The sequence below is a fragment of the Festucalex cinctus genome, chromosome 6 (assembly GCF_051991245.1).
Source record: "Festucalex cinctus isolate MCC-2025b chromosome 6, RoL_Fcin_1.0, whole genome shotgun sequence".
NCBI classification, from domain to species: domain Eukaryota; kingdom Metazoa; phylum Chordata; class Actinopteri; order Syngnathiformes; family Syngnathidae; genus Festucalex; species Festucalex cinctus.
In genome coordinates, this window is record NC_135416.1 from 20,165,279 (window position 1) to 20,192,596 (window position 27,318).

At 39.6% G+C, this 27,318-nt stretch overlaps 1 protein-coding gene across 4 annotated transcripts in view; it reads left to right on the forward strand.

The window, feature by feature from the left end:
* The first annotated feature begins 532 nt into the window (after positions 1 to 532).
* The window catches only part of myh11a (myosin, heavy chain 11a, smooth muscle), a 32,510-nt gene continuing 5,724 nt past the window's right edge, over positions 533 to 27,318 (forward strand). For 2 of the 4 annotated variants that reach the window (XM_077523185.1, XM_077523183.1), the window contains exons 1-37: positions 533 to 730; positions 3,184 to 3,550; positions 3,666 to 3,822; positions 7,202 to 7,229; positions 10,766 to 10,865; positions 10,994 to 11,020; positions 13,496 to 13,588; positions 13,700 to 13,763; positions 13,984 to 14,082; positions 14,282 to 14,425; positions 14,640 to 14,735; positions 14,817 to 14,935; positions 15,023 to 15,175; positions 15,266 to 15,439; positions 15,510 to 15,683; positions 15,799 to 15,913; positions 16,570 to 16,763; positions 16,878 to 16,999; positions 17,084 to 17,153; positions 17,232 to 17,392; positions 18,714 to 18,822; positions 19,363 to 19,494; positions 19,580 to 19,786; positions 19,863 to 20,000; positions 20,083 to 20,206; positions 20,295 to 20,466; positions 20,635 to 20,847; positions 22,029 to 22,173; positions 22,263 to 22,469; positions 22,550 to 22,654; positions 22,740 to 22,892; positions 22,959 to 23,207; positions 24,515 to 24,727; positions 24,805 to 25,017; positions 25,088 to 25,249; positions 26,538 to 26,666; positions 26,836 to 26,924. In XM_077523185.1, coding sequence (XP_077379311.1) covers positions 3,209 to 3,550; positions 3,666 to 3,822; positions 7,202 to 7,229; positions 10,766 to 10,865; positions 10,994 to 11,020; positions 13,496 to 13,588; positions 13,700 to 13,763; positions 13,984 to 14,082; positions 14,282 to 14,425; positions 14,640 to 14,735; positions 14,817 to 14,935; positions 15,023 to 15,175; positions 15,266 to 15,439; positions 15,510 to 15,683; positions 15,799 to 15,913; positions 16,570 to 16,763; positions 16,878 to 16,999; positions 17,084 to 17,153; positions 17,232 to 17,392; positions 18,714 to 18,822; positions 19,363 to 19,494; positions 19,580 to 19,786; positions 19,863 to 20,000; positions 20,083 to 20,206; positions 20,295 to 20,466; positions 20,635 to 20,847; positions 22,029 to 22,173; positions 22,263 to 22,469; positions 22,550 to 22,654; positions 22,740 to 22,892; positions 22,959 to 23,207; positions 24,515 to 24,727; positions 24,805 to 25,017; positions 25,088 to 25,249; positions 26,538 to 26,666; positions 26,836 to 26,924 — 5,192 coding nt within the window. In that variant the 5' untranslated portion in view covers positions 533 to 730; positions 3,184 to 3,208. Of the gene's footprint in view, positions 731 to 3,183; positions 3,551 to 3,665; positions 3,823 to 7,201; positions 7,230 to 10,765; positions 10,866 to 10,993; positions 11,021 to 11,087; positions 12,641 to 13,495; positions 13,589 to 13,699; positions 13,764 to 13,983; positions 14,083 to 14,281; positions 14,426 to 14,639; positions 14,736 to 14,816; positions 14,936 to 15,022; positions 15,176 to 15,265; positions 15,440 to 15,509; positions 15,684 to 15,798; positions 15,914 to 16,569; positions 16,764 to 16,877; positions 17,000 to 17,083; positions 17,154 to 17,231; positions 17,393 to 18,713; positions 18,823 to 19,362; positions 19,495 to 19,579; positions 19,787 to 19,862; positions 20,001 to 20,082; positions 20,207 to 20,294; positions 20,467 to 20,634; positions 20,848 to 22,028; positions 22,174 to 22,262; positions 22,470 to 22,549; positions 22,655 to 22,739; positions 22,893 to 22,958; positions 23,208 to 24,514; positions 24,728 to 24,804; positions 25,018 to 25,087; positions 25,250 to 26,537; positions 26,667 to 26,835; positions 26,925 to 27,318 lie in introns of those variants that run through there. The other 2 variants (XM_077523184.1, XM_077523186.1) reach the window with 2 other exon arrangements.

Below are 27,318 nucleotides of genomic sequence, written 5' to 3' on the forward strand. Positions count from 1 at the left end.
AATTTGGTGTTTGTCTAATCCTTAAAACAACACAAGCAAAGTGCATTTTGTAAGTTGTTTTTGTTAGCTAATTTAGCATTATTAGTTTGGCAGTTAACAACGTTATCAAAGCTATGGGAACATTTTGATAGCATAAGCTGAGCCAACGTAGCTAGCTCTGAATATGCCATGTAACATTGATTTCTTTATTATAAGAACTATCAGTTAATAAATTAATAAACACATTTCATTGTGTCAAGTTATCAAAACGGCTTTATCTAATTCAGTGTTTCTCAACTTCTATGCAGCCAAGGTGCGTGTTTCAAATTAGAAAGCACGCCACAAACAATTCACAAAATGTAGCTATACGGTTAATATATTATTTATTTATTTATTTATTACACATGCATCTGGAGTCTGGACTACTTTCGCCTCCTCTGCATATTAATGTTCAACTCTTAACTCAATCCAGTTACTGGTTCACACCATCGCATTCTAACTTGCCTGAGTGAGCAGTACGCATGCCCACTGCCTCTTGGGGATGACACTTCCTGGAGGAGGAAAGCACGAAGAGGATGGCCAGTCCATGTGTGTGCATTCAGCTCCGCCCATGCGTGCAACGCACTTGTTTAAATGGTAAGACTCTCAATTTGACGGTGGTCTTCTGGACTGTTCGTGTGGGGAGTACCTTGTCAGTTTGACAGCTTTCCGCATCCAACGCTGCCCTCGGCACACCTTGTCTTCCCTTTAAGTGAGTATGCTGCATGTCTAGCTGCTGATGCTTTGTGCACTTGTCAAACGAGCTTATTGTGAGGCATTTAAGGGACACCAAGTTTGTCGTAATATTGATGAATGATTTGCTCTGGTTGACAAAATGAATAACACTCATCATTGGTGAAGGAAAGAGACAGTTTTCGTCTCAGACACGATAGTATTGGATGTACAGTAGCCTATTTGTGAGCATTGTTACTGCCCATATGCAGTACGACTACATCAATCATGTGCAGTGTGATGACAACTCCTTTTAAAGTCTTAACTGTAGTGAAAGCTAAATTTTCATTAATTACAGTGTTTTCTACTACTGTGTAAACTGGGCAAAAGCAATGTTGTGGTCATGAAAGTTTACTGGTCACAACTTACACTCAAACCCCAAGGATAAAAAAATAATAATAATAAAAAAATCCTTTTACTCAAATATTCCATGACATTAACATAATTGTAACAAATTGCAGCCCTAAAGACATTTTAATCATCACTAATGAGTCACGTTTCATCCTCTTGTTAACTAATATTGTTTCCCATCCTGCAATTCCTAATCCAAGCACAGAGCAATTTAGATTGAGTTGATTTCAAGTTTATTAAAAAAAAAAGATGCAGGAAGAATGTTGCTCAGAAAAGAGAGGAAATGAGTGAAATCCTTCACAGGACCCGAAGGCCACACAAATACAAGGGTCACCGTATCCCTTGGGTTACATCTGTTTATTTTTGACAGAAATAAGGATTTTGTTCAACAATAATTAGCTGTTTTCTCATTTATGTTTGACAGTATTTTTATTGTGACCAATTGAGGGAGAATATTAGTTCCTTTTATTTTGTACTAAATTTGAAACACAAACATACTGTTTAGGTACCCATGTCCTGCTTTACTTGAATTGTCTCATTAATTTACACATCAGTGCTGAACTAATTTACTGGACAAATTGTCATAAAAATGAGAGGAGAGCCTCCTAACCACAAAAGGTGATTTAATGCAGAATCAGTTGCAGTGAGCTCTCAACATGTTGTCATTTTGAACAGGAATGAGGAATTTCAAACTGGTTGTGATATATAATACATAAAATGGTATGGGGGTTATTGTTGTTGTTTTTGTTAAGCACTGCATGCATAATTTTTAGAGGAATTAAGGCAGTGTTGAAAATTGCAATGTTAAAGTCTGCGTGTCAGTCATATCAAAGTTATTTTGCTGTCAACTCTATTTCAGACTTCTGTCCTCAGCCTACACCGGTTATGTTGACACAATAGAGCAAGGGGAGGCTTTATCGCAAGTCACAGTGGTGAGGACAGTTCAAGAGTGTGAGGGGCAGGCTGCTCATACAGGAAAAGGCTGTTTGGTGTTATCATCTTAAAGCATCATCATTGCTTCCTGATGATGAGCATGTCCATTCATTACTTGTCTCTGTCTCCTGTTAATATTTTGACATCATTTTGGTTCGTTTGTTTTGCCATGTCCCTGAGGTCTACTTGTGTTTTCTTAGAAGGCTTTAGGGGCTTTTTCCTGCATCGTTCCCACTCTATTAAAGAGTGCCAGTCTTGCACAGAGAAATGGAGGGAAAGGAGGTCAAAGCAGCAGCCCGTAGACAGCTGACTCCACAGACATAATCCTAGAATCACTAAGTTGTCTTCAGAGTTGAAAGGCCAATCTCATTTGACACATCAATAAAGCTAGCGCTCACATGCTCAGTGGGCCAAGGCAGTGTGAAAATAGAAGTGTTACACATGCATGTATCATAATTTTTACATTCTCCCATAATGCTTGCATGACCCTTATAATTTAATCAGTGACTGTTGCATATAAAAATTGGTTCCTCCAAGGACTATTATGAAGCATGACTATTAAAGTCTCAAGCAACCCACTAACTCTCTGCCTTACTATCATATTGGAGTAAACGACAAGGGCAGCTCGAGACATATTATTCCCTATATGGGCTTTGTTTGGGAGTTCAGTTGCCTTGCTGTTTAGGAAGAAGGCAGAAAAGAGCCTTGCTCCAGAGAAGGGGCCCTTATATGGTCATCACAACACGAGACTGAAGCCCCCTCCAAGCAGACAGACAGACACAGAGGGGGGAGAGTTAGCGGGTAAAAATGGATATTGTCAATTAAATGATGGCTTAGAGTTAATAAATGTCATGGAGCTTGGCTGTTTTTAGAGTTTTCTCAGATACGTCAGTTTTTAAAAAAGTCAATTCGGGTTTGTGTGAAAGTGTAGTCCGAGTGAGTGAAATATGATGACACACTGATAGGACAAAGATCAGAGAGTACCATTACTCTTTTGCCCATTAACTGTTATGATGTTAACTATTATTTCAATATTGTGTCAAAATCTCTCTCACACCCAAATGTTACCTTTGCAAGATTAGTTCCCATTTTCTGCTTCACTTCTGTTTTGTTTCTCTTTTAATGACGTTATTTCCTTTGCGTCACCAGTTGGCCCCCCACACCTGATCCAAAGATGTCCAAGAAGGGCCCAAACGAGGACGATAAGTTCCTCTTTGTTGACAAGGACTTCCTGAACAGCCCCATGGCCCAGGCCGACTGGGCAGCCAGGAAACTGGTGTGGATCCCTTCGGAGAGACATGGCTTTGAGGCTGCCAGCATCAAGGAGGAGCACGGCGACGAGGTCCTGGTGGAGCTGGCGGACAATGGCAAGAAGGTGACGGTCAACAAGGACGACATCCAGAAGATGAACCCACCCAAGTTCAGCAAGGTGGAAGACATGGCTGAGCTCACCTGCCTCAATGAGGCTTCTGTGCTGCACAATATCCGGGAGAGGTACTTCTCGGGCCTTATTTATGTAAGTGTGCACCAAAAATAAATTCAAAACAACTTAATTGACCTACTCCTAATCTGAGGTTTGAGGCAGTGATGCTCAAACATCTCATCCTTCCTCGTCACCTCTGCTCTCCCAGACATACTCGGGCCTGTTTTGTGTGGTGGTCAACCCCTACAAGATGTTGCCCATTTACTCCGAGAAGATCGTTGAAATGTACAAAGGGAAGAAGCGGCATGAGGTCCCCCCGCACATCTATTCCATCACAGACAACGCCTACAGGAACATGATGCAAGGTATGTGTTTATTCCAGTGTCTTGAAAACAATAAACACACAGCATTGGTGGGAATCTGATCCGAAAGTATCTTGGCTCTGTCAATATACTGGCCAATTGGAGAGTCAGTGTTTCGTGGCGGTGGCAGTAGTGTTGGTGGCAGAGTCGTGCTTACAGTAAATGAATCTGTGCTAGCTCGGCCGTGATGGGCCGCTTTCCCATGGAATCCGTTTCGTGCGGGCTCGGGGGGGTCGTGCCCACTGGATCGCTTGCTGACGTGCGGACGTTCTCTCGGAGGAGTTGACATCTATGTTGAGAGATGGGTGGGGGTCTATAAAGTATTTCCTGTCCCATCAGACTGTCCTCCTTCATTCAATCCTAGTTATTTGGCATGGAAAAAAATGAATAGTGTAAGAATGTGGAATTACGTTTTGCTCCTTTGGTCAAATTTATTATTTTTATATAGTTTATGACCTAAATATATATATACTGTTTTGTTTTGTTTTAATTAGCAAAACACCATCTGTTTGAAAGTAAAGTGCAAATGGGTTCCATTTTCAGCCAAATGTATTAATTTGGAAGATAACAGCTTTTTTTCCCCCAGACTTAACCAGTGTTACTCCAACACTGTATAATGTGAAAAACACTTAGTAGTGTTGAAACTACTCTACACTAGTGTTAGTGTTAAACATTTAATTCTGCATAACTACACTTGAGTAACTCTGGTGTTTAAATACTTCTGTGTGTATTGCGCTAGTGTCAGTGTTAATGATTTAACTCAAACTACACTCTACTCTGGTAAATGGTACTTCACTTTTATAACGTTTTTCCTCCTTACAAGGCCCTCCAAGTGCTTTATATTTTGACTAATGATGGCAAAGCATCAGGGGCAACTGGGGGTTCAGTGTCTTGCTCAAGGATACTTTAAAATAGTCAAACTTGCCTGGGATGGATTCCACACTCTCGGGAGACGGCCACTCCACCACTGAGCCACGCAGCCCCAACAACAACAACAACAACAACAACAACAACAACAACAACAACTGGATGTATCACAATTGAGATATCGACAGCGCACTGGAAAATTGGAAAGTTTCTCCTTCACCAGTAATAAGGGTGTGGTCAATTTAACACTCAAGGTAGTGCTATTGAGGTTACACCCAACATCAATCCCAACAGTCAAAGAAATCTACTCTGACAGTGTTATAATAACACTGCTTACTGCATATTTGATCGAACAATGGAAATTTAATGCTGACCGATTTGCTGTGTAGCTGTTCTTTTATAGCTCATCAAATTCTGTCGGTGTGCCTAATGAAGTATCTGTTAAGAATATATGGCATAATGGCATATTTAGTCATATCCATGCTGGCAATGTAAATCATAGCAATGCAGATAGCATGCATACGTTACAGCACAAAGTAACAACCCTACTACCGTAATTGAGCTGCTTGTAAATCATAGTGTTTTTTACAGTGTGTATGGTAAATTCGTTTCAATCAAGACACCCTTCAGTCCTTAATTATTGATGATGGAAGTCCTTAATGATTGTAAAATTATTGTTATATTGTCTATTCTGACTATTGCTAAGTGCATGGATACAACCCAGAAAACAAAGAAGAAATCCCACATAACAAACCTAAACACCAAATAGCTGCTTCCACAACGGCCATCTCTCTATTCCAACATTTGAGATTTCTATGTTTTGTATGGCGGCGTAGTGACTCTGTGGTAGAGTGGTCACCTCCCAACCCTGAGATTGTGGACTTGATCCCAGACCAGGCAAAGTATCCTTCAGCTACAGTATATATACTGAACCCGCAGTTGCTCCTGATGCTGCGTCATCAGCAGGTGTAGTCAAAATGTAAAGCGCTTTGAGGGCCTTAATAGGGAGAAAAGCGCTATATAAATGAAGCACCATTTACCATTTTTATGCTTGTTTGCGAGCTTTTTGTTGACAGACTTGATCTCACTTCACATCATCTTTGATGCAGTGCACTGTAGGATAGTTCAGCATGTATATAGCATGGGAACATAAATCAGACTGACATAGTATAAACTTGGTAGAGCCAAAGGAGCCTGTGGAAAAGAAATACACTTACTAATGTGTCCATATTAGTTTTAGATTTGCAATCATTGTGACTTGCCAAGTCGTGTCTCTTGATGCACTTGATGTCTCATTCCAAAACGACTGCAGTCAGCATTAGTAAAGTGTTTCTATTGGTGGGGATCTGTAAAAAAATAAAAAATAAAAATCTATCATTATTAACCATTAGTGCAATACTACTTGTAAAGTATATTTTCATAACCTTGAGAAGTTTTTCTCCATATGACTTTTTTCTCATAACAAAATTCTATTAATTTAGTCTCGTAGTATTATTTTCTTTCCAGTTCTTTGCGTTTAAACCTCCTACGTACATTATCTTTTGGATGAAGTCCAACTCATTTCCTTGAGAGAACAAGCTCCTTTTTGTTACAAATAGCCTACAGTATGTGTACAATGAAAATTTGTAGGTTTCACCAGGTCATTGTATTGTATTTACTGCTACAGCTGTGCAACATAAACAGCACAATGTTTAGATTTGTGTTTGTGTGGGTGGCTGTTTTGGTTACTTCACAAAAAAAGACTGTGGCATTCTTTTCTCCAGCACATCCCTTAAGTACACATCCAAGTACTCAGATGTTACAACCCAGTAAACCTGTTCATGATAAAAAGTGTATCTGTCAGCAACATCAGACAAAGTTTCTCTGTCTTGACTCTTGTTGTATAAAACGTGCACATGAAACACTAAGTTTGTTCAGGGTAGCGTACTAGAAAATCTTTGAATTGTTGCAAAACAATTCTACAGTTTTATTTCATCCTCTTTTTTTTTTCCTGGGGAAAGGTGGGGGTCTTCTTCTTTCTCTGCTGTCTATCCACTTTCTGCTATCGCTAATGAGTCAGACGTCTCTTTAAGCATCACAGCTTGCCTTGATGTTCTTTTCAATGAACCAGCGGAATTTATCATGATGTGGTGACTAATAGTGCACAATGTTTTAAACCCAGTGCCAAACTATTCACAGTTTACATGGGGGAGTAGTAGAGTGGTGGGGAGCGTAAACTAAGCTATGGAAACACTTCAAGTCGTGACTGGGATCTCATTTGTTGCATTTTTGAATTGGCCTTTCATGTTCAGCGAATAAATATGGGAAATTTCTTCAGGATGTTGTCCCAAGATGTGTATTATATGTAGTATTAATATATGAATTCTCATAAATGGATCATTGTCATTAAGACATATAGCATGTGTGTCAAGAAAAATGTATACATACAACTCACTGAAACATAAGGGGGAGAGGGAAAAAAACAGTTTTGTCTCATTGTGACGTATGTTAACATTCATTACGTTTCTGTCTACAGATCGTGAGGATCAGTCCATTCTCTGCACGTAAGTGAAACTCTGACACTTTCAACTCACTCCTGTCATTTTTTTGCCCTGAACCTTTTTCCATGATGTCACACACAGGCTTGTGTTTTGCACTGCATAAGGAGCATTAGAATATGCTTGCGTAAATTCAATCAAATGAAACTTCTCTATGCCTTTCAAGAGCGAAAGGGAAAGAGGATGGAAATACAAATATAACTTTAATATGTGAGCTTGAAACAGTAGAAGGGACACAAATTGTTCGATTTGTCAACAAACACTGTATTCTGCTATGATATTTGTATTCAGAGTCCCTTTGGAAATGCTTGAAAGTGTTTGTAGTGCTCCCTGATGACTGTGGCCTGACTTTCCACTCAGACCCTTGGTCCGGAAGTTTGGCCTTTACACTGATTGGAAAACTAGATTAGCCTCACAAAACTTTGGCCTCCATGTTGTTTGTTTATTTGTTTCAAGCTATTTGTTGGCAGCTGAATTGCTCAGCTAGAGACAAGCAGTCTAGCAAATTTCGGACCACATGAGATGCATTTCATTTGGTATTTATTGTAGTTTTTCTGCTTTATGTTCTCAGTAATAAACATTGGCAAAGTGAGAGCTTTAAACTTTAATAGTTGTGCCATTTAGGAATTACAGACGTTTTATACATGTCATTTTTCAGAGGCTCCACTTTATTAGAACAAAATTTTAAAATTGTGCATATATCCATGGTGTTTCTAATATTCTTCAATGGCCAAGTCGTGATGCATTCCACTTAGGAAAAGCAAAGGATTACAAACAACTTGTCAAAAGTGAAGGTGGTTACAGACAGTGAAGGTCTGGCAAAGCATCTCCATGGGCATGGACTGTAGACTTCATCTGGTATGTGCACAATTGTGGTTACATTTACAAATTGTGTTTTGTCCAAATACTTTTACGACCCCTTAAAAATCTACTTTGGAAAAATTGTTGAATTTCAAAATGATAAATGCCATATTTTAAGCCTTTTTAAGACTAAAAAACGACACTTCTGACACATTCTTGATTTTCTTATTTCCGTATCCATTGTGGTGGCATAATAAGGCATAAAAAAAATAATAAAAAATTAAGCCGTTATCCAAAGCAAAAGCTTTTAATATTCTGGTCTCAGCATTCCAATAACAAGGGGAAGTGCTTTTCTCCCCATGCCGTGATGTCCTCTAGGCTTCCTCTACTCCAAAATTGCAACACTGCTGCCTGGATGCTGTAATACATTTTGATAAAAATCACACCACTTCCTCATCTAGCACACCCGTTCCAGGATTTGTTGCAAGCATTAGCTTGTCTACATCTCATTATGTGTGCGCATGGGGCCGCTTAGAAAACATCTTTTACACTCGGGGGAATCCGTGTAAACAGTCTGCGATACACAAGGTTAAATTAATGTAAGAAAATCCAATCCGTGTGACGTGTGATTTGAAATATTTTAAACTGATAACGTGGAATGACACAAGAGAGCTGAACACTTGCCCAGTAATGTCCCAGCAGTCAACATTTCCATTTCAGTTAAAACTACAACTGCTCTGAAACTAAGCAGGCAGTCGGGGGCCATATATGGCAGAAATGTTCCTGGTGAAGTACATGGAATGTCATGTATGACGTGAGTGTGTGTCTATATGCGCTGTATGTACTCGGTCAGCTGTATTTTTACTAGCGATGTTTGATAACACTTTTTTTCAGACCGATACCGATACTCAGACCCTCAGTACTCACCGATACCGATACCAACTGCCGATACCAGTAGTACATTTTGACAAATGAAAAAAATCACTAAAATATATTTTTAAACAAATATATTTCCTTTAATTTTGTCCAAAAAAAAAAACAGCACAGTCACTCTTCAATAGTCTTAACGCTCAAAATAAAACACAAAAATGCTCTTTTAATTTAAGAGTCACAATTTTGAAGTATTTCCAAACTGGTGAAGTGTTGGTGAAAAAATGCTGCAAGCTAGCGGCAGTTACAGGTAAGGAGGACTCACTTAACGTCTTCCCCCTCTGCCATCGGTCGCTTGTACTCGTCTGCGTCACGAGTACTCGAGTAATTGAAAAAAGGCTGGTATCGGCCCGATACCGATACCTGGTATCGGTACGCGCCCATCCCTAATTTTTACAGCAGCCATCACAGAACTGGCTTCAAATGGTGTGTTGTTATTTGGGAAACTGATTTGGATTTTATTTCCCATTGAAGCATAACTTTGTGTGAACTAAATGTTTTTATGAATCAACCTAAAGTAGAAGTAAACAACAACAAAACCAAATTTAAAAAATGAATTGCTTTACGTTTGTTCCAGAACTCTTCTATGAGGGGTCAAAGTTGAATCCTTTTGAAAGGTTGAGCATTAATGATTCATGTGGAATTCTTCATTCCAAACTTTGTAAATTACCTTAATACTCGTGTAAATATGAGAAATGTTCGAATACTGAGCAAGACATGGATTCAATTTGATGGACCCATTAGAACAGGGGTGTCAAACATAAGGCCCGCGGGCCGGATCAGGCCCGCAAAAGGGTTTGATCCGGCCCATGAGATGATTTTGTAAAGTTAAAAAAATAAAATAAAATAAATAATCATCCGGCCACAATCAAAATATATAAAATGTGTAATTTCACAAGCGGTCCTCAGATGAGCAATGCAACTTGTACGGGATAATCGTCCTGGATGTCATTATTTTACACACAACTTAAAGTTCCGGTTTGTTTAATTATTATTATTTTTTTAGTCATAGACCGACAAACTTGTTAAATACGGCACGAATTAAATTACTGACAAACTATTACTGGTAACACAAATAGATATGACAAGGATTAGCATCCTTATAACATCTTTAACTGCTGCACGCAATGCATTCTGGGAACAATATATTTTTATGCAAAACAGGTAGATTTAATACGTCTAGAACTCAGTGTTGCCGCGTCCCATTTGCATTTGTATTATTTTTTGGAACAATATGATTACAGTTGAGCTCCGTAATTTAGGGCTGGCACACAAATAGCGAAAATCTGCGTATAACTGACAGCAATCGTTTTTAAGTTGTATACCGTTATTTTACCGATGCGGCCCACTTGGTAATATATTTTCCTCCATACGGCCCGTGAGCTAACATGAGTTTGACACCCCTGCATTAGAATCTATTCAGCACTCACAAGTGAGTGCAGTTGGTGTCTGGATGTTGTGGGTCCATGCCAGATGAGAACAGGAAAAAATAGATTGGATGCTCTCCGAGCATCCAAACCCTAACACACAGCCTCCCATGCCTTTTAAGGAGCCATGACTTAGATGGCTGATGGCCCTGGGATTGTTCAACTCTGTCATTCTCTAAAGGATCTAAGATCACATGCCACATTTGATGTTGGAAAACGGATGGGCGTGTGTTTGTGTTTAAAAGCATCACAATCATGCAATGAAGTTCTTTAAGACTAAGATTGAACTGCTTGTCTGAGGCAGGATGATACTGTTCTTTTCTTGTGAGTGTTCTCTTTTTCATCCTCTTTGCTGTCTGACATTGACATTTTTTTCCTTCGCAGTGGGGAGTCTGGCGCTGGCAAGACAGAAAACACCAAGAAAGTCATCCAGTATTTGGCTGTAGTGGCGTCGTCACACAAAGGCAAGAAGGACAGCAGTGCTGTAAGTATATATGCAAAGTCACCACGCTGTAATGAAAAGTAAAGGGTCTGTCAGCCAGTTCCCTCACTCTTCATGTATTTAGGATGCTGCACACTTTAATTCTGTATATCGCCATTTCCTCCAAATAGCAACAATCAGGATCACAGTTTGCCTACGTGAGTAGAGGGGAATGCCTGACGTGTGTTTTTGTGTGTGCTGTTTCTTCCTGAGATTTAAAAGTGCATGAAGATAGTGTCACTCAGTTATCAAAGAATAATTTTTTTTTGACAACACTAAGGTTCAAATCCTTGCAGTAGAGAGTGTTACCCCTAACCAGAGTTTTCCTGTGTTACCCAGTGAGAGTGGATTTGCATGATCATAATACTTCGTAGTCACATTTGAAACCTCCAGAATGCCCAGTGAGGGCCAACTAGCGTTGCTGGTTTACTATGTTGAGTTTGGTGTCAAACATCTCCAGTGAACACCCTTTCACTGCCGGTGGGGATGAGATTAAGCCTCCCCAGCAATGAAAGGGTCTCTCACCGATCAGTGTGCACAGTGTGAGCATGCCCAGGTACTCTTTTTATACCTTATACACGTCCTCTTCCTCGCCTCCTGCTCTTCATCCAACCTCACTCTCTTGACCCCCCGGCAGGCCAGCATTCCCAGGAGAGTTATGTTCTGACCTGATGCATTTAGTTTAGTTTTGTGGCTTTGGTTTGCAATTGCCACTCACTGTCGGTCATCTTTGAAAAAAAAAAAAAAAAAAAAACTCTTTGTGAGCCACCCTGCAATATTATATACACTCAGCGGTCACAAAATCTGATGCTCAAAAAGTGCACAATCTAATGATAGAGTGGTAAAGAGATTTGTTGTGTATATATATTGTTGTTGGATTGGTTTGCGTTGGTTTTATTGAACATATAAATGCAATACAAAATATAAAAAAAAAAAAAAAAAAACAGTGAGAGAAAGAAAATACAAATTAAAAAGGAAAAGAATTATTACTGAAGTCATAACTGACATGTTTAACTTATCTAGTCATACCCCCGCTAACGTATATCACAATAATGCACAATAAGTTATTATATTTAATAATATAACCGTAAAATAGGAAAAAGAGAAAAAAAAGAAGCAAAATGAAGAGAAAGAGGGGAAAAAAAGAAAAAAAAACATAGAATGGAAAATAAACAGAAAGTTATAAATCATTTTCCATTTCTCACACAAAAAAGTAAAACGTAAAAATAAAACCCTACATATACAATTAATTTAACCACAATATTACTTTCCAAAAATGAATTGTTGTACATGCATCATGCTTATACCCATACATACTTATAAGTGCATATAAACAGCATACATAAATAATATGCATATTCCTGCATATACACTCATAGATTAATTTTAAATTTATTCCACAAATTAACCCCTTTAACAGAAACACACGTTTGCTTTATGTTTTGGATGGATGTATACTCGTCTAATGCTGTGGCTGATTAGTGTATTAGATATGTGCTTCTTTTTGGTTTATTGGTGTCAACTGTGGGCTCCCATGGACCTCACCTGCACATAACTATTGTTTCAGCTCTCTTCTCTATTTTGACCGCCTAGATTTACTAATATGCAGTAATCCTTGATACAAAAAAAGCCTTGCTGTGAACTATCCCATTCTCTTTCTTGCTGCTCTGCTGTGCTCTATTTCTCGTTTTCTCTTCTCTAGTGACCTATCCAAGGAGCTTAAATGAACGAGACAATCCTTTCTGCTTTGATAGCTCTGATCTTCAGTACATCAGCTGGTCTGTATCTTGTCAATCTTTTTCAGCTTTACAGGATCTACCACCATGTTACACATGTTCCATCATTATCACGTCACTATTTCCAATCAAGTTACAGTCATTGCCACCTGTCTCCTCATCTGATAGTTTTATCCCATTGAAGCAGATAGTAACAGGAGAGTCATTGAGGTGGAGGTGAAAGGGTCTGACCTTACGTCAAAGCTGTCAAGGAGCCCTTTGATCAGGTGGATTAGCTCAATGCGCATTGGGGAGGAGGCTACCTAATTTTCATGAATCCACTCACAAGCCTATAGACCAGCGACATTGTGAAGGGAAAAGTGAGATGATGATTCAAAGGACCCATGACTAACACGAGCAGTAGAAAAATATTTTCAAATTGTGACATTGGTGTTCATGTTTTTTAAATGGCAACCAATCCCTGACGCCACAGATGCTGAAAGATGCTACACTGAGCGAAGACATTAATTTTGTAGGCTTGCAAACACATGCAACATGCACAAAAAAAATTTATTCACTTGAAGGATTCCTCAGAAGCAATGTGCTGGTAATATTATTTTCAGCTGAACCAACCTGACCTCCTTATCTGTTTATATATCAGCTTCCCCTCATTTCCCTCCCAACCTCAGGTCAGATTTTGGTTACATAACTTACCGGAATTCTGAGATGTTGACTTCATGCAGGTAGTTTGAGATCCGTAGAATACTTTCTACTTTTTTATTAATGCTTTCTGAGAGTCTTTGTTGTCATTTTTTCTTTTTGTCAACACACATGATTTATATTCTGGGAAAGCCACACATCAACCCAATCAGCATCCCCCATCAGTCGTCATTCATTGTGTAAATGTGTTGTCACCAGGGAGAGTTAGAGAAGCAGCTCCTACAGGCCAATCCCATCCTGGAGGCTTTCGGGAACGCCAAGACCATCAAAAATGACAACTCCTCCCGATTCGTGAGTCTTAAAAATCAGATCTACGATTGCTAGATTTTTTTTTTGTAATTGTCTTTTCTGCAAGACCCATTATTTCATTTATTAACTACTTTTATTGTTTTTTCCACACAGGGTAAATTCATCCGAATCAACTTTGATGTGACAGGCTACATTGTTGGAGCCAATGTTGAGACCTGTATCCTCCATTGTTTTAGATCTGCAGAGCAGAAATGAAGTCATATCTACCAGTAGTTTAGGACTTGTTAAAGTGATTATATAAGTGCTCACTCCAGCTAGTAATTAGCACAGTAGGATTCACTGGGTGGGCAACACGAAATGGCTTATGGAGACATTCACAATTAGACAGAGGATATATTTGACAATTTGTTTGTATTCTTTAATCAATGAGTCTTCAGACCTCCTGGAGAAGTCTCGTTGTATCAGACAGGCAAAAATAGAACGAGCCTTCCATATCTTCTACTATATGATTGCTGGTGCCAAGGACAAAGTTCAAGGTAATGTACTTAAAATGTGTTGTGTGGATTATATTTTTGACAGGGACACTTATGACTCAAAAACAAGACTTGCGGGAATCAACACTTCTCTATAATTAATTTGTTCATTTTAATCCTGTGCATTTCTGGAGACTTAAGAAATGGTGATGAAAACGTGAAAAATATCAATGTGATTTATTGATTGTTATGATCTTTTCAGAGGAGCTCCTCCTGGAACCCTTCAGTAACTACCGCTTCCTAGTTGCGGGCCACGTCCAGATCCCAGGCCAGCAAGATGATGAGATGTACGAGGAGACGATGGAGGCCATGACCATCATGGGCTTTACGGACGAGGAGCGAATTGGTATCACAAATATCATCTAACCTCAGTTAGCTTTGAAAAGGATGTAGAAGGACAGCGCCCAATTGGTCTGATACGTATAGTTTACTCTAATTGGGCGTCATCCGCTTCAACTGCTTTTTTCTGTTAAAATCTGATCAAGCAATTTGAAAGTAATTAAAGCCTAAACCAACTAATTGAACCTGCTAACAGGTGACTTGTTACTGTTTTACTGTAGATATCCTGAAAGTGTGTTCAACGGTCATGCAGCTGGGAAACATTGAGTTTAAGAAAGAAAGGAACCAAGAGCAGGCCACCATGCCTGACAACACAGGTGAGATACAGTTGGAAATCACTTAACACTCTGCTATGAATTATTGTATAATATATATATATATATTCATCCTCCCTTTAGCGGCTCAGAAGGTGTGTCACCTGCAGGGCATCAATGTGACAGACTTCACTCGTGCCATCCTCACGCCTCGAATCAAAGTTGGCAGGGAGGTGGTGCAAAAAGCCCAGACCAAAGAGCAGGTACTACACAGCGTGCACTGCTACAAAAGAAGGAATTTAAAAAAAAAGACTTATATGAGTTTGATGTGCATTTGTGCAATTTCATAGGCTGACTTTGCTATTGAAGCCCTGGCAAAGGCTGTGTTTGAGCGCCTGTTCCGCTGGATCCTAGGCAGAGTCAACAAAGCACTGGACAAGACCAAACGTCAAGGCGCCTCCTTCCTGGGTATCCTCGATATCGCTGGTTTTGAGATATTTGAGGTATGGACACGTCAACCTCTCATATCATGAGGTACATAAACCCTTTTGTGGAGAATGGGCATCCTTAGCTCTGTCTCATGGCCGTTGCAGGACAACTCCTTTGAGCAGCTGTGCATCAATTACACCAACGAGAAGCTCCAGCAGCTCTTCAACCACACCATGTTCATCTTGGAGCAAGAGGAGTACCAAAGAGAAGGCATCGAGTGGAACTTTATCGATTTTGGTTTGGATCTACAGCCCTGCATAGAGCTCATTGAGAGGCCGGTGAGTTGCCTTGAGACATTTACAACTAGCTTTTCTTACTGTTATGTAAATTTCTATGTATTACTTGCAGAACAACCCTCCAGGCATTCTGGCCTTGCTGGATGAAGAGTGCTGGTTCCCCAAAGCCACAGATGTCTCCTTTGTGGAAAAACTCTTGAGCACCCAAGGAAACCATGTTAAATTTGCAAAGCCAAAACAACTCAAAGACAAGACAGAGTTTTCTCTTCGTCACTATGCTGGAAAGGTGAGGATAAGATAAAAACAGTACGGTTACGTTTTTTTTCTTCTTCTTTTTTTGTGACTGAAAAACATGTTCCAGGACTGCTGAATACATCCAAACCAATATTGTTTGCTTGTAGGTGGACTATAACGCCACAGCCTGGCTGACAAAGAACATGGACCCTCTGAATGACAATGTCACAGCCCTGCTCAACAACTCCTCCAGCTCATTTGTGCAAGACCTCTGGAAAGATTGTAAGATCACTGACATCCCTGCTTTAATCAAATTCCTATATCAATACATGCTATATTGATACATAGTGTTATGCAGTATGACTAATTAACTCATTTGCTCCAAAAAAAACGTATAAATACGTTCTATTTAGAAGTTTTAAGTGTCCCAAAGACGTATTTATACATTTTTAATGGGGTTTTTTTATGCTAAAGCATACAGAAGGCTTTGATGCAGCCTCTCAACTGCTGTGAACGGGTGAAAAATTGTAGTAATTACAAAAAATGGCCAGCAGATGGCAGCAGAGTATAAGAGATCAACCAGGGCCATGATGAAAACAAGCCGTTTTCCCTATAGTTTTAACCAGATTTGTGCATAATAAAACTTTGCTATATTCTAATGATAACGGAAACAGATAGAAATGTACTTTTTTTCCTGATAACAAAAAGAGACTGTAATCTTTCTTTTGGTAGGTGCCATGTTTTTATAGCAAAAGAACACGCTATTCTGTGGGCCTTGCAAAATCAGTCAAAAACCACTAAAGGGGTTGCGTCAGTGAAAATGGCTGGGAGTCAATGAGTTAATGTCTAATTATTATGAAGTTTAGTTTTGATTTGTGATCAAACGCACGGTTGTCTGTTGTGTACGTTTCAATGACTTAACGTGTTGTGTGCTTCAGCTGACAGGGTGGTGGGACTTGATACCATTGCCAAGATGTCAGACAGTTCGATGGGAGGTGGATCAAAGACCAAAAAGGGAATGTTCCGCACAGTGGGACAGCTCTATAAGGAGTCTCTCGCCAAACTCATGACCACACTGCACAACACCCAGCCCAACTTTGTCAGATGCATCATTCCAAACCATGAGAAAAGGGTAAAGATAAATATTTACTGTACAAAAAGTGTGATTCATAAAAACATTGTTTACTTCAGATTCCTGTTAATTTCAATAAGTAGTAAGTCCCCTTCCAAGTAAAGTTCTCCTCAGGCAGGGAAGCTGGATGCCAACCTGGTTCTGGAGCAGCTCAGGTGTAACGGCGTGCTGGAGGGGATTCGAATCTGCCGGCAAGGATTCCCTAATCGAATTGTCTTCCAAGAGTTTCGCCAGCGGTGAGTTAGATCAGATGTGACTATTGCTAACCACAAATGTGCTACTACATTTAAACATTGTTTCTGTAAACCTTTCTCTTATAGCTATGAGATTCTGGCAGCAAGTGCTATTCCCAAAGGTTTTATGGATGGAAAACAAGCCTGCTGCCTCATGGTAAACTACTTTTATTTTGTCAAAAATTGCTGCTTTCAATTGAAGGTCACAGTGACTGTTCTGAATGTCTTTCAATAGATCAAACATTTGGACCTGGATCCAAATCTATACAGAATCGGGCAGAGCAAGATATTTTTCCGCACAGGAGTTTTGGCCCAGCTGGAGGAAGAGAGAGACTTGAAGATCACTGTAATTATCATCGCCTTCCAGGCACAAGCTCGAGGCTTCCTGGCCAGAAAGTACGTACATGCATACTCTCACACATGAGTCACACCTCATGACTTGGAGCATGACTCTGAGGTGTAGGCAAGACTGCAAAACAAATTGTACATGTTTACCGTCTTGTGCTAATGGAAGTCATGTTTTTGCATTTGTTTGTGTGCAAACTGTGCATAGTATATTCCTATCTGCAACCTAACCCCCATAACATAACAAAATGTCAAACAAATTGCTTTTGATTATAATGGACAAAAAAATACATATAAAAAATACATATAATACGATAAGAGGTTAATCAAGTCTTATATGATCTGAACAAAAATAAGCTACAGTATGTGTATGCAGGTTAAAAGCCTGTAACATCAACAGATCTAATCCAGTCTGCGTATTTGGTAGCAATTTCAATTTAACATGGAAAAGCATCTTATTCAATTTGTTCTATTGGATTCAGAAAAAAATGCACATCTTCAATTATTGGATTTGATGTGAAAAATGTGTTGGTCTATGTCAGGTCAGTGCTTCTCAATTATATTTTTTTAATAACCTCAAAATAGTTCACGTCCACCCAACTCTCTGCCGCGACTATAAATGGTATCATTTGTCTATAAAGTTTTAAATAAATGTATAATATGCTATTAAATAATAATAATAATCAGAATAATAAATAAATTTCAAGTTTTGACTGCCACCTACTGTAGTGAATGTGCAATTACACCTACTTCTAGTATGGCAAAGTAAAACAAAAGTTTCCTCTGAGGTCAAACATGCCCCCTAGCATTGCACTCCCCAAGGGGGTGTCAGGTTTAAACACCATCTACGACATTTCTAAACTGCACAAATGAGGAGACAGACATTAAAATAAGAAAACAAGGCCTTTACTTGTACAAGGAGAGATGAGCGAGAGATGTGTGCTGGTCACAATCCTCTAGCCCACTCTGACACACATTCACATTTCTTGTCTTTTCATGGAGTTCGCTAATAAATGGTCACAAAAGGAGGCGGAGAAATAGCACGCTGTGGCATCACAAATACAGCAGTCATAAACACAGGAGACATTCTTTGATCACTAATCCTTGAAGGCTGTCTATTGCCCTGGTGTGAAGTTCTTCATTCCCACATTCCAGACGTCCTTAGGTTGAATACATATGCATCAGCTCCAAACTGATAGTGAAATACTGACAATTAGCTCTATGTAATAAAAGAGAAAATATAGAATAATATATACATAATAACCCTAACAGCTGGTCTAGGTCTATGTATAAATATTGGTTATGGGTGTGTGCACTTGTATAGATTGTATTATATCATATATGATGCATTTGTTTTGTTGATCACTTAAAGGGCATTTGCTAAGAGGCAGCAACAACTCACAGCCATGAAAGTAATTCAGAGGAATTGTGCCGCCTACCTCAAACTCAGAAACTGGCAGTGGTGGAGACTCTTCACAAAGGTCAGCATGTCCATAGTAGGGCTGGGTATTGGCGCCAACCTCACGATACGATACGTATCACGATACAGGGGCCACGATACAATACGTATCGCGATACATATGTATCCCAAATAAGACACATTTAATTTTTTTTTTAAACAAAATATAGGAAAATTGGTACACTGAGACATGTGCCAAGTTAAGTTTATCAATAAATAAATGTTGACATTCTTCCTCTGCTTTCATTTTTCTTAGCAAGACACAGTGTCCAATCACCGGTGAGCTATTTTTGCATTAATTGAAGGCAATTAACTTCAAAGACGCTGCTGGTTTTTATTTTTTAGGTACAATGCAAGCCGCAAAGGAAAACGTGAACTGCCGATTTAAAGTTAACGAGCAATATCGATTCTGACGCCTGTGTTTCGATGCGTGTATTGGAATGAGGCCCGCAACGATATATTGCCGTATCGATTTTTTGAGCACACCACTAGTCCATAGGTTCACGTAACTTAAAGATCGTAATATTTGATATTCACATCACTTTACTCCACTCCCCAAAAGGTTAAACCTCTTCTGCAAGTGACACGTCAGGAGGAGGAGATGAGCCTAAAGGAGGATGAGCTGCAGAAATCAAAAGAAAACGCCGCAAAGTATGAATCCGAGCTGAAAGAGATCACTTTGAAGCACACAACGGTAAATGACAAATGGCACAAATGTACTTCTTTGGGTTCCTGAAATGCTCAAGCTGACTCTGGCTTTGACTGACAATTTGCTTCAGATTTTGGAGGAGCGAAATGCACTGCAGGAGCAGCTTCAGGCTGAGACAGAGTTGTACGCGGAAGCTGAGGAGATGAGGGTGCGTTTGGCAGCTAAGAAGCAGGAATTGGAAGAAATCCTCCATGAGATGGAGGCAAGACTTGACGAAGAGGAAGAACGTTCTCAGACATTTCTGGTGGAAAAGAAGAAGATGCAACAGCAGATGCAGGTAACGAATGGTTATGTTCATGGTTGCTGTCAGTTATATCTGGAAAAGCGAGCATGGTAACACCTCACTGTTGTAGGAATTGGAAGAGCATTTAGAAGAGGAGGAGGATGCGCGCCAAAAGGTGCAGCTGGAGAAGGTCACCTGTGAAGGAAAGATCAAAAAACTTGAGGATGACATCCTGGTGATGGAAGATCAGAACAACAAGCTGCTGAAGGTAATCGAGGGGGAAAAAACAATAACGTTTAAGTAACATTACTGGCTCGGCAATTACGATGCATTACATTTTTATTTTGTAGGAGAGAAAGCTGATGGAGGAGAGGGTTGCGGACTACAGTGCTAATCTGGCTGAAGAAGAGGAGAAGTCAAAGAACCTCACCAAACTGAAAAATAAACATGAATCCATGATCTCAGAATTGGAGGGTAATCACTGTTTAGGAACATCGCAATTTACAAACTTATTCCATAATTGATGGTTTGTTGGGTTGTTTGCCTTCTGCTCTACTTCCAGTCCGACTGAAGAAGGAGGAAAAGACTCGGCAGGAGCTGGATAAGGTTAAGCGTAAGTTAGAGGCCGAGTCAAACGATCTCCAGGAGCAGCTGGCGGACCTGCAGGCCCAGATTGCGGACCTCAAAGCCCAGCTGGCAAAGAAAGAGGAGGAGCTACAGAATTCCTTGGCCAGGTAAAGTTTCGTGATGAGTTCTTTAGCAGATGTTCTGCATTTAACATGGGCAAAATCAAAACACAACATCTTCTCTGGAAAATGGGAATGATTGAATTGAATAATATTCCTTAACATTAACTCTAATTAAGTTACCAGTCTATTAAACGAGTTTTCTCCTTTCTACAGATTAGAAGATGAAACGGCTCAAAAGAACAACGCCCTAAAGAAAATCCGTGAGCTGGAGGGCCACATCTCTGACCTGCAGGAAGACCTCGACTCGGAGAGAGCAGCCAGGAACAAAGCAGAAAAGATCAAGCGAGACTTGGGTGAAGAGTTGGAGGCTCTTAAATCGGAGCTCGAGGATACATTGGACAGCACCGCCACCCAGCAGGAACTAAGGTCAAACAAACTGTTACAAAATCATATAGCAGTGGCAGCAAATCATTTATAGAGGACGTCAACCTTAAACATTTCTTATTAATAATATTACATTTGTGGAATATGAGTTATGCAGCAAAATCCAGCCGTTTTTACCCAACCCAGGGGGCAGCCATTTTGCCACTTGCTGTTGACTGAAGATGACATCACAGTTGCTCAGGGCTCAGACCACGACCAATCACAGCTCACCTATATTCTGAAGCTCAGCTGTGATTGGTTGTTACCTGAGACTGGAGCAACTGTGATGTCATTTTCACTCGACAACATGCATTATCGTTGTCAAAAAAAATTGTCAATTCACAAATAAATGATGGTAAAATTACAAACTTTTACTGTTAATTTCTCAATAAATGTAATGTTTTTTAAGAGTTTTAAAATTTGAATTTTACATTTAATGCTGTTATATAACAATAAAATAATAATAATTGTGAAATTACGATACATTTGTGAACATAATTTAAACATCAATATATGTATTTCTAATGGATTTTTTTTTTTTTTAAAGAACAGAAATATTGTGGGTTTTACAGTTACAGTGATTTAATGTTATTTTAAATTTGACATGTAAAATCAGTTACAGTTTTGTAAACGAAATTATATTTTTAAAACAGAAAAAATGTAAAATAAAAGTAAAATGATGTTATATTAGTTTGTTTTTTTACAGTGTGTGGCAAAATGGCGGCCTTCTGATATTGATAAAATCTGCTGGATTTTGCTGCTTACTCATATTCCACGAATGCAATATTAACCAGAATACTGTGTTTAGACTAGTGGGGCTGCATTTGGGTTTATTGCACATTTTAACATAAACACATTACAAATATAAAATACAAGTTGAAGTTAAAATAAGGAGAAAAGAAAAAAAAGTGTCAATAGTATCATAATTTACATGTTCAAAAAGGAGTAGGAAGAAATACAAAAACTTATCTAGTGCTACTCCTTAATACTTCTATCATGATAATGTACTAATAAATTGTTCTTACTAACATAAAAATATGCCATATTATTGTCAATAATTTTTTTTGGTTGACTTAACCTTTAAAAGCGCTTTTTTTTTTTCTTTTTTCAAAGAAAACCTACCAAGCAGAGGTGTCACTTTTTTTCTCATAGATTCTACATAATCTATTCTTTCTGCTCTGCAGAGCCAAGCGTGAGCAAGAGGTGACCTCACTGAAGAGAGCCATCGAGGACGAGAACCGAACCCACGAAACTCAGATACATGAAATGAGACAGAAACACACACAGGCTGTGGAGGAGCTCACAGAGCAACTGGAACAGTCAAAACGAGTAATGACTCCATTATTGCAATATATGTTCTTGATTTGTGTAATATAAGACTTGTTTCCAATAACGGTAAAACTTCTGTGCACTTCCAGGTAAAGTCAACCTTAGAAAAGGCCAAACAATCCCTGGAGAAGGAAACATCTGAATTAACCGTGGAGGTGCGCTCGCTCACGCAAGCCAAACAAGACGGGGAGCACAAGAGGAAGAAATTGGAAGGTCAAGTGACAGATCTACAATCCCGCTTCAGTGACAGTGAGAAGCAGAAGGCTGAACTGGGAGAACGCTGCTCCAAGATCACTGTAATTGGCTTTCTGAAGTAAACACTAAAACTGCAAAGCTACTAAAAAACCCATACAAATAGATGTAAATCCCCCCACAGGTTGAACTGGAGAGTGTGACGAACCTACTGAATGAAGCTGAAAGCAAGAACATTAAACTGAACAAAGATGTTTCCAGCTTTAGTTCACAACTCCAGGATGCACAGGTTGGTCACTGCAGCAGAAATTCAATATTCTGCGAGGAAGCAGCAGGGTTTTGGTCTGACCTTTGACCTTGCCTGGCGCCCGCAGGAGTTGCTGGCTGAGGAGACGCGTCAGAAGCTGCAGTTCTCGACGAAGCTCCGACAGGCAGAGGATGACAAGAACAGTTTGCAGGAGCAGCTCGAGGAGGAGATGGAGGCCAAGAGGAACGTTGAGAGACACGTTTCCACCCTCAACATCCAGGTCAGAGATGGTTGCAAAATGTTGCAAAGAACACACAAAACAGTGCATTTTATTATTCTTCTCCAGCTGTCAGATGCAAAGAAAAAGTTGGAGGAAATGTGCGGGAACACCGAGCTGCTAGAAGAAAGCAAAAAACGTCTGCAGAGAGATTTGGAGGCAGCCAACACGCAGTTTGAGGAAAAAGCTTCCGCCTACGACAAATTGGAGAAGACTAAAAACCGTCTGCAGCAGGAGCTGGAGGACACGCTGATGGATCTTGACAACCAGAGACAGAACGTTTCAAACCTTGAGAAGAAACAAAAGAAGTTTGACCAGGTTTGTCCACGTTAGTGTTCATTTCATTAACGAAAACTAAATAAAGATATTTTTCCTCAACACACGTTTTTCACCGGACGAAAACTAGACTAGACTGGACTAAAACCCTCATTAACTCATTCACTCCCAGCAATTTTCTCAGAAGCAATCCCATTCGCTTCTGACTGTTTTACTGGATTTTGACTGATTTTGCAAGGCCCACAGAATATTTTGTTCTATTGCTATCAAAACACAAAAAGTCTCTTCTTTCGTTCTTTCATCAGGAAAAGAAAGTATATTTTATCTTTTTCCATTTTGCAGCAACTAGCATTAGAATATAGCTAAGTTTCATCATTATTCACAAATCTAATAAAATTGTGTCTTTGAGCTTTTTTTCAACATGGCCCTGCTTGATCTCTTATACTCTGCTGCCACCTGCTGGCCGTTTGTGTAATAACTACCATTTCTTCAACCATTCTTTGCAGTTGAGAGGCTGCATCAAAGCCTTCTGTATGCTCTAGCATAAAAAAAACGGATAAATACGTCTTTGGAACACTTAAAAAATTTAAAATAGAAGTTATTTATACCTCTTTGGGAGCAAATAAGTTAATAAACAATAACTGGGACTAAATCAGTATGCATTTTCATCAACTAATGAAAATGAGATGAAAATTTACTTCACTTTATCAAAACTGGACTGAAATCTATGCACACATTTTAGCTCATGAACAAAGACGAGACGAGAAAAATTATATGATTTAGTAAAATCTTGTCTGGTAATCTGTCACGGCTATATAGTTCCATCAAGAATGTTTATCCGACTGCTAACGAATGCTGGCTAACTTACTAGCTCGTAGCATGGATTCATAGTCGCTACTGTAGTTGTGTGTGAAGTTGTTTTTCATCAAAAAGATGAGAGAAAATTTTATGTGACATAGTTTTAGATCCAAAATGTTAAACATTGTCTGCTAACAAAAAATAAATAAATAAATAAATAAATAAATAAATAAATAATTATACAGGGGTAAAATGATTGTCCTGACTAAAACTAGACTAAAAACATTGACAGTTTTTGTTGACTAAAACTAGACAAATGTAATTATGTTTTCTTGGACTAAAATAAAAACTAAAATGCTCGATTTATAGTTCACTAAATGTTGATTAAATAAAAATGTGATGAGGATGACTAACTGATACAAACTAGCAAGCGTAATTGAAACTGGACTAAAACTGAGACTAAATTTAAAAATGTCTGATAACGTTGTTGTTGTTTCCGTTATACTGCTATATGATGGCATGATCCTGATGATGAGATGTTTGGCCTCTAGATGCTGGCGGAGGAGAAGTCTATCTCCAGTAAATATGCAGACGAGCGAGATCGAGCCGAGGCTGAAGCCAGAGATAAGGAGACGAAGGCTTTGTCCCTGGCGAGGGCTCTGGATGAGGCTCAGGATGCCCGAGAGGAGCTGGAGAGAGCCAACAAGGCCCTGAGGGTGGAGATGGAGGATCTGATCAGCTCAAAGGATGATGTTGGGAAAAACGTACGCGCTCCGATCGTGTTCTATTCAGGATGGTACCGAATGCGCCATTCGTGAATGTGATGCTTCGTCGTCGTCAGGTCCATGAGCTGGAGAAGTCCAAGCGAGGCTTGGAGGCCCAGGTGGAGGAGATGAAGACTCAGCTGGAGGAGCTGGAGGACGAGCTGCAGGCGGCTGAGGATGCCAAACTGCGCCTGGAGGTCAACATGCAGGCTCTGAAGGCCCAGTTTGAGAGGGACCTGCAAGGACGCGATGAGATGGGAGAGGAAAAGAAGAGACAACTGATCAAACAGGTAAAGAAATTGATTTCACATTAAGTGAATGTGTTTGCATTAGGAAGCTAACACCTTGCACTCTTTGCAGGTGCGCGAGTTGGAGACGGAGCTGGAAGATGAACGTAAGCAGAAAGCCTCAGCAGCAGCAGCCAAGAAGAAGTTGGAGACAGACATGAAAGATCTGGAGGGCCAGATTGATGCGGCCAATAAGGGACGAGATGAGGCCATCAAGCAGCTCCGAAAGATTCAGGTGAGAGTTAGAGGAAGTCAACCTTAAACATTTCTTGACAATATGATGTTATATGTGAATGTGACCTCACTCGTCGAAACATGACATGTTTCTACTATTACATTTGTGGAATATGAGTTACGAAGCAAAATCCAACCATTTTTAATAGGGATAGACGGATTATCGGCCAGGCCGATTATCGGTGCCGATATTTGTTATTTTGACAAATATTGGCATCTGCCTTTTTACAAATCTGAAGGTCGATAAAGTTGGTATCTCACTGAGCGGAGAGTGCTTGCGAACGTAATTTAGCCTTTTCATCAGGATTTGTAAGATGTTCACAGACAGTTTTTACTTGTTGCAAAGACATTTTGGATATATTCAGGCATTTTTTCAGTGTCGAACACTGATGAAAACCCAAAATTAGCTACCGGTACATTCATAAGTTTGCGTGCATTTGTTGTTCAGTGAGAGACGGGGAACCTTTCATTTATGGATTTATTTAAATTTCCACTTAATTAAAGATGATGCTGACACCGGGAACTCACTATACTTTTTATTTTTAAATATTTAAAAAAATGTCATTAAGAAATTACGTTGAAATTTTTGAAAACTTTATTTAACTATTTCCTTGCTTAGTTTTTAATTTAGCTTAACACGTGCTGATGACCCTGGAAGCTCCCTGCAAGTTTTCTTCAAATTTTTAAACAAAGCTGTCTATTCTTTACATGTTAAACTTTTTATTTTGACATTAATATTTTCTCTTTTACTCCAAATGAATATCAGACATATCGGTCATCGGCCTCCTAGACAAAAAATAAAAAAATATATTGGCTTATCACTAGTTTTTATCCATCTCAGTGGGCGGCCATTTTGCCACTTGCTATCCACTGAAGATGACATCACAGTTGCTAAGGGCTCAGGCAAGGACCAATCACAGCTCACCGGTTTTCTGAAGCTGAGCTATAATTGGTTGTTACCTGTGACCTGAGAAACTGTGATGTCATTTTCACTCGACAGCAAGTGGCAAAATGGCCGCCTTATGATGTTGATAAAAATTTATGGCTTTTACTGTTTTACTCATATTCCACTTATGCAATATTAACCAGAATACTGTATTTAGAATAGAGGGGCTGCATAGAAAACATTATTGTCAAGAAATTGTTGGGGGGGTTGATTTCCTGTTTAAGAAATGCCCGTAATATTTGAACTCAGTGGTGAAGCTTCTGGCTTCAAATCTGTGTACCCCATTACTCCCATATGGACATCATGTATGTAAACACAAAATGCTATTCTCCTTCTCCACCAGGCCCAAATGAAAGACTTCCAGAGGGAGCTAGAAGATGCCCGTGCTGCCCGTGAGGAAGTTCTGACCACAGCTAAGGAGAGTGAGAAGAAAGCCAAGAGCCTGGAGGCTGAGTTGATGCAACTGCAAGAGGTAACAATGTCAATGTCCTACCAGTGTACTGAATGCACTAGTACAGCAACAGTTCTTCTTCTCGTGTGCTGAATTGCTTAAAGGGTTTGTCATTCAAGACATCAACCTGTTTGTAAGCGGAGGTGCAAAATAAAGGCTTGAACCCATGTTTCATGTCATGCTTCTTTAGGAACTGGCCTCTGCCGAGAGGGCACGGAAGCAAGCGGAGGCCGAAAGGGACGAGCTGTCAGATGAGCTGGCCAGCAACTCCTCCGGAAAGTAAGTCATGTTTTGTCTTTATTCGGGAAACAGTGTTCCCTCATTTAACATTTTCTCACATACTGTACGTATCTCTTATTTAAATACAGTAGGCCTATACATTCCCAGTGTTCATACCTTTGTAGATTTTAAAATAATGACAAAAACAATCCATCCATTTTCTTGACCGCTTATTCCTCACAAGGGTCGCGGGGGTGCTGGCGCCTATCTCAGCTGGCTCTGGGCAGTAGGCGGGGGACACCCTGGACTGGTTGCCAGCCAATCGCAGGGCACACAGAGACGAACAACCATCATGACAAAAACAATAAAATAGAATTAAATTAACATTCATTTGAGAAACAAAAATATATGGGCGATCGATCCATTTTTTTTCTGGGCCGGTATTTTTTCCTAA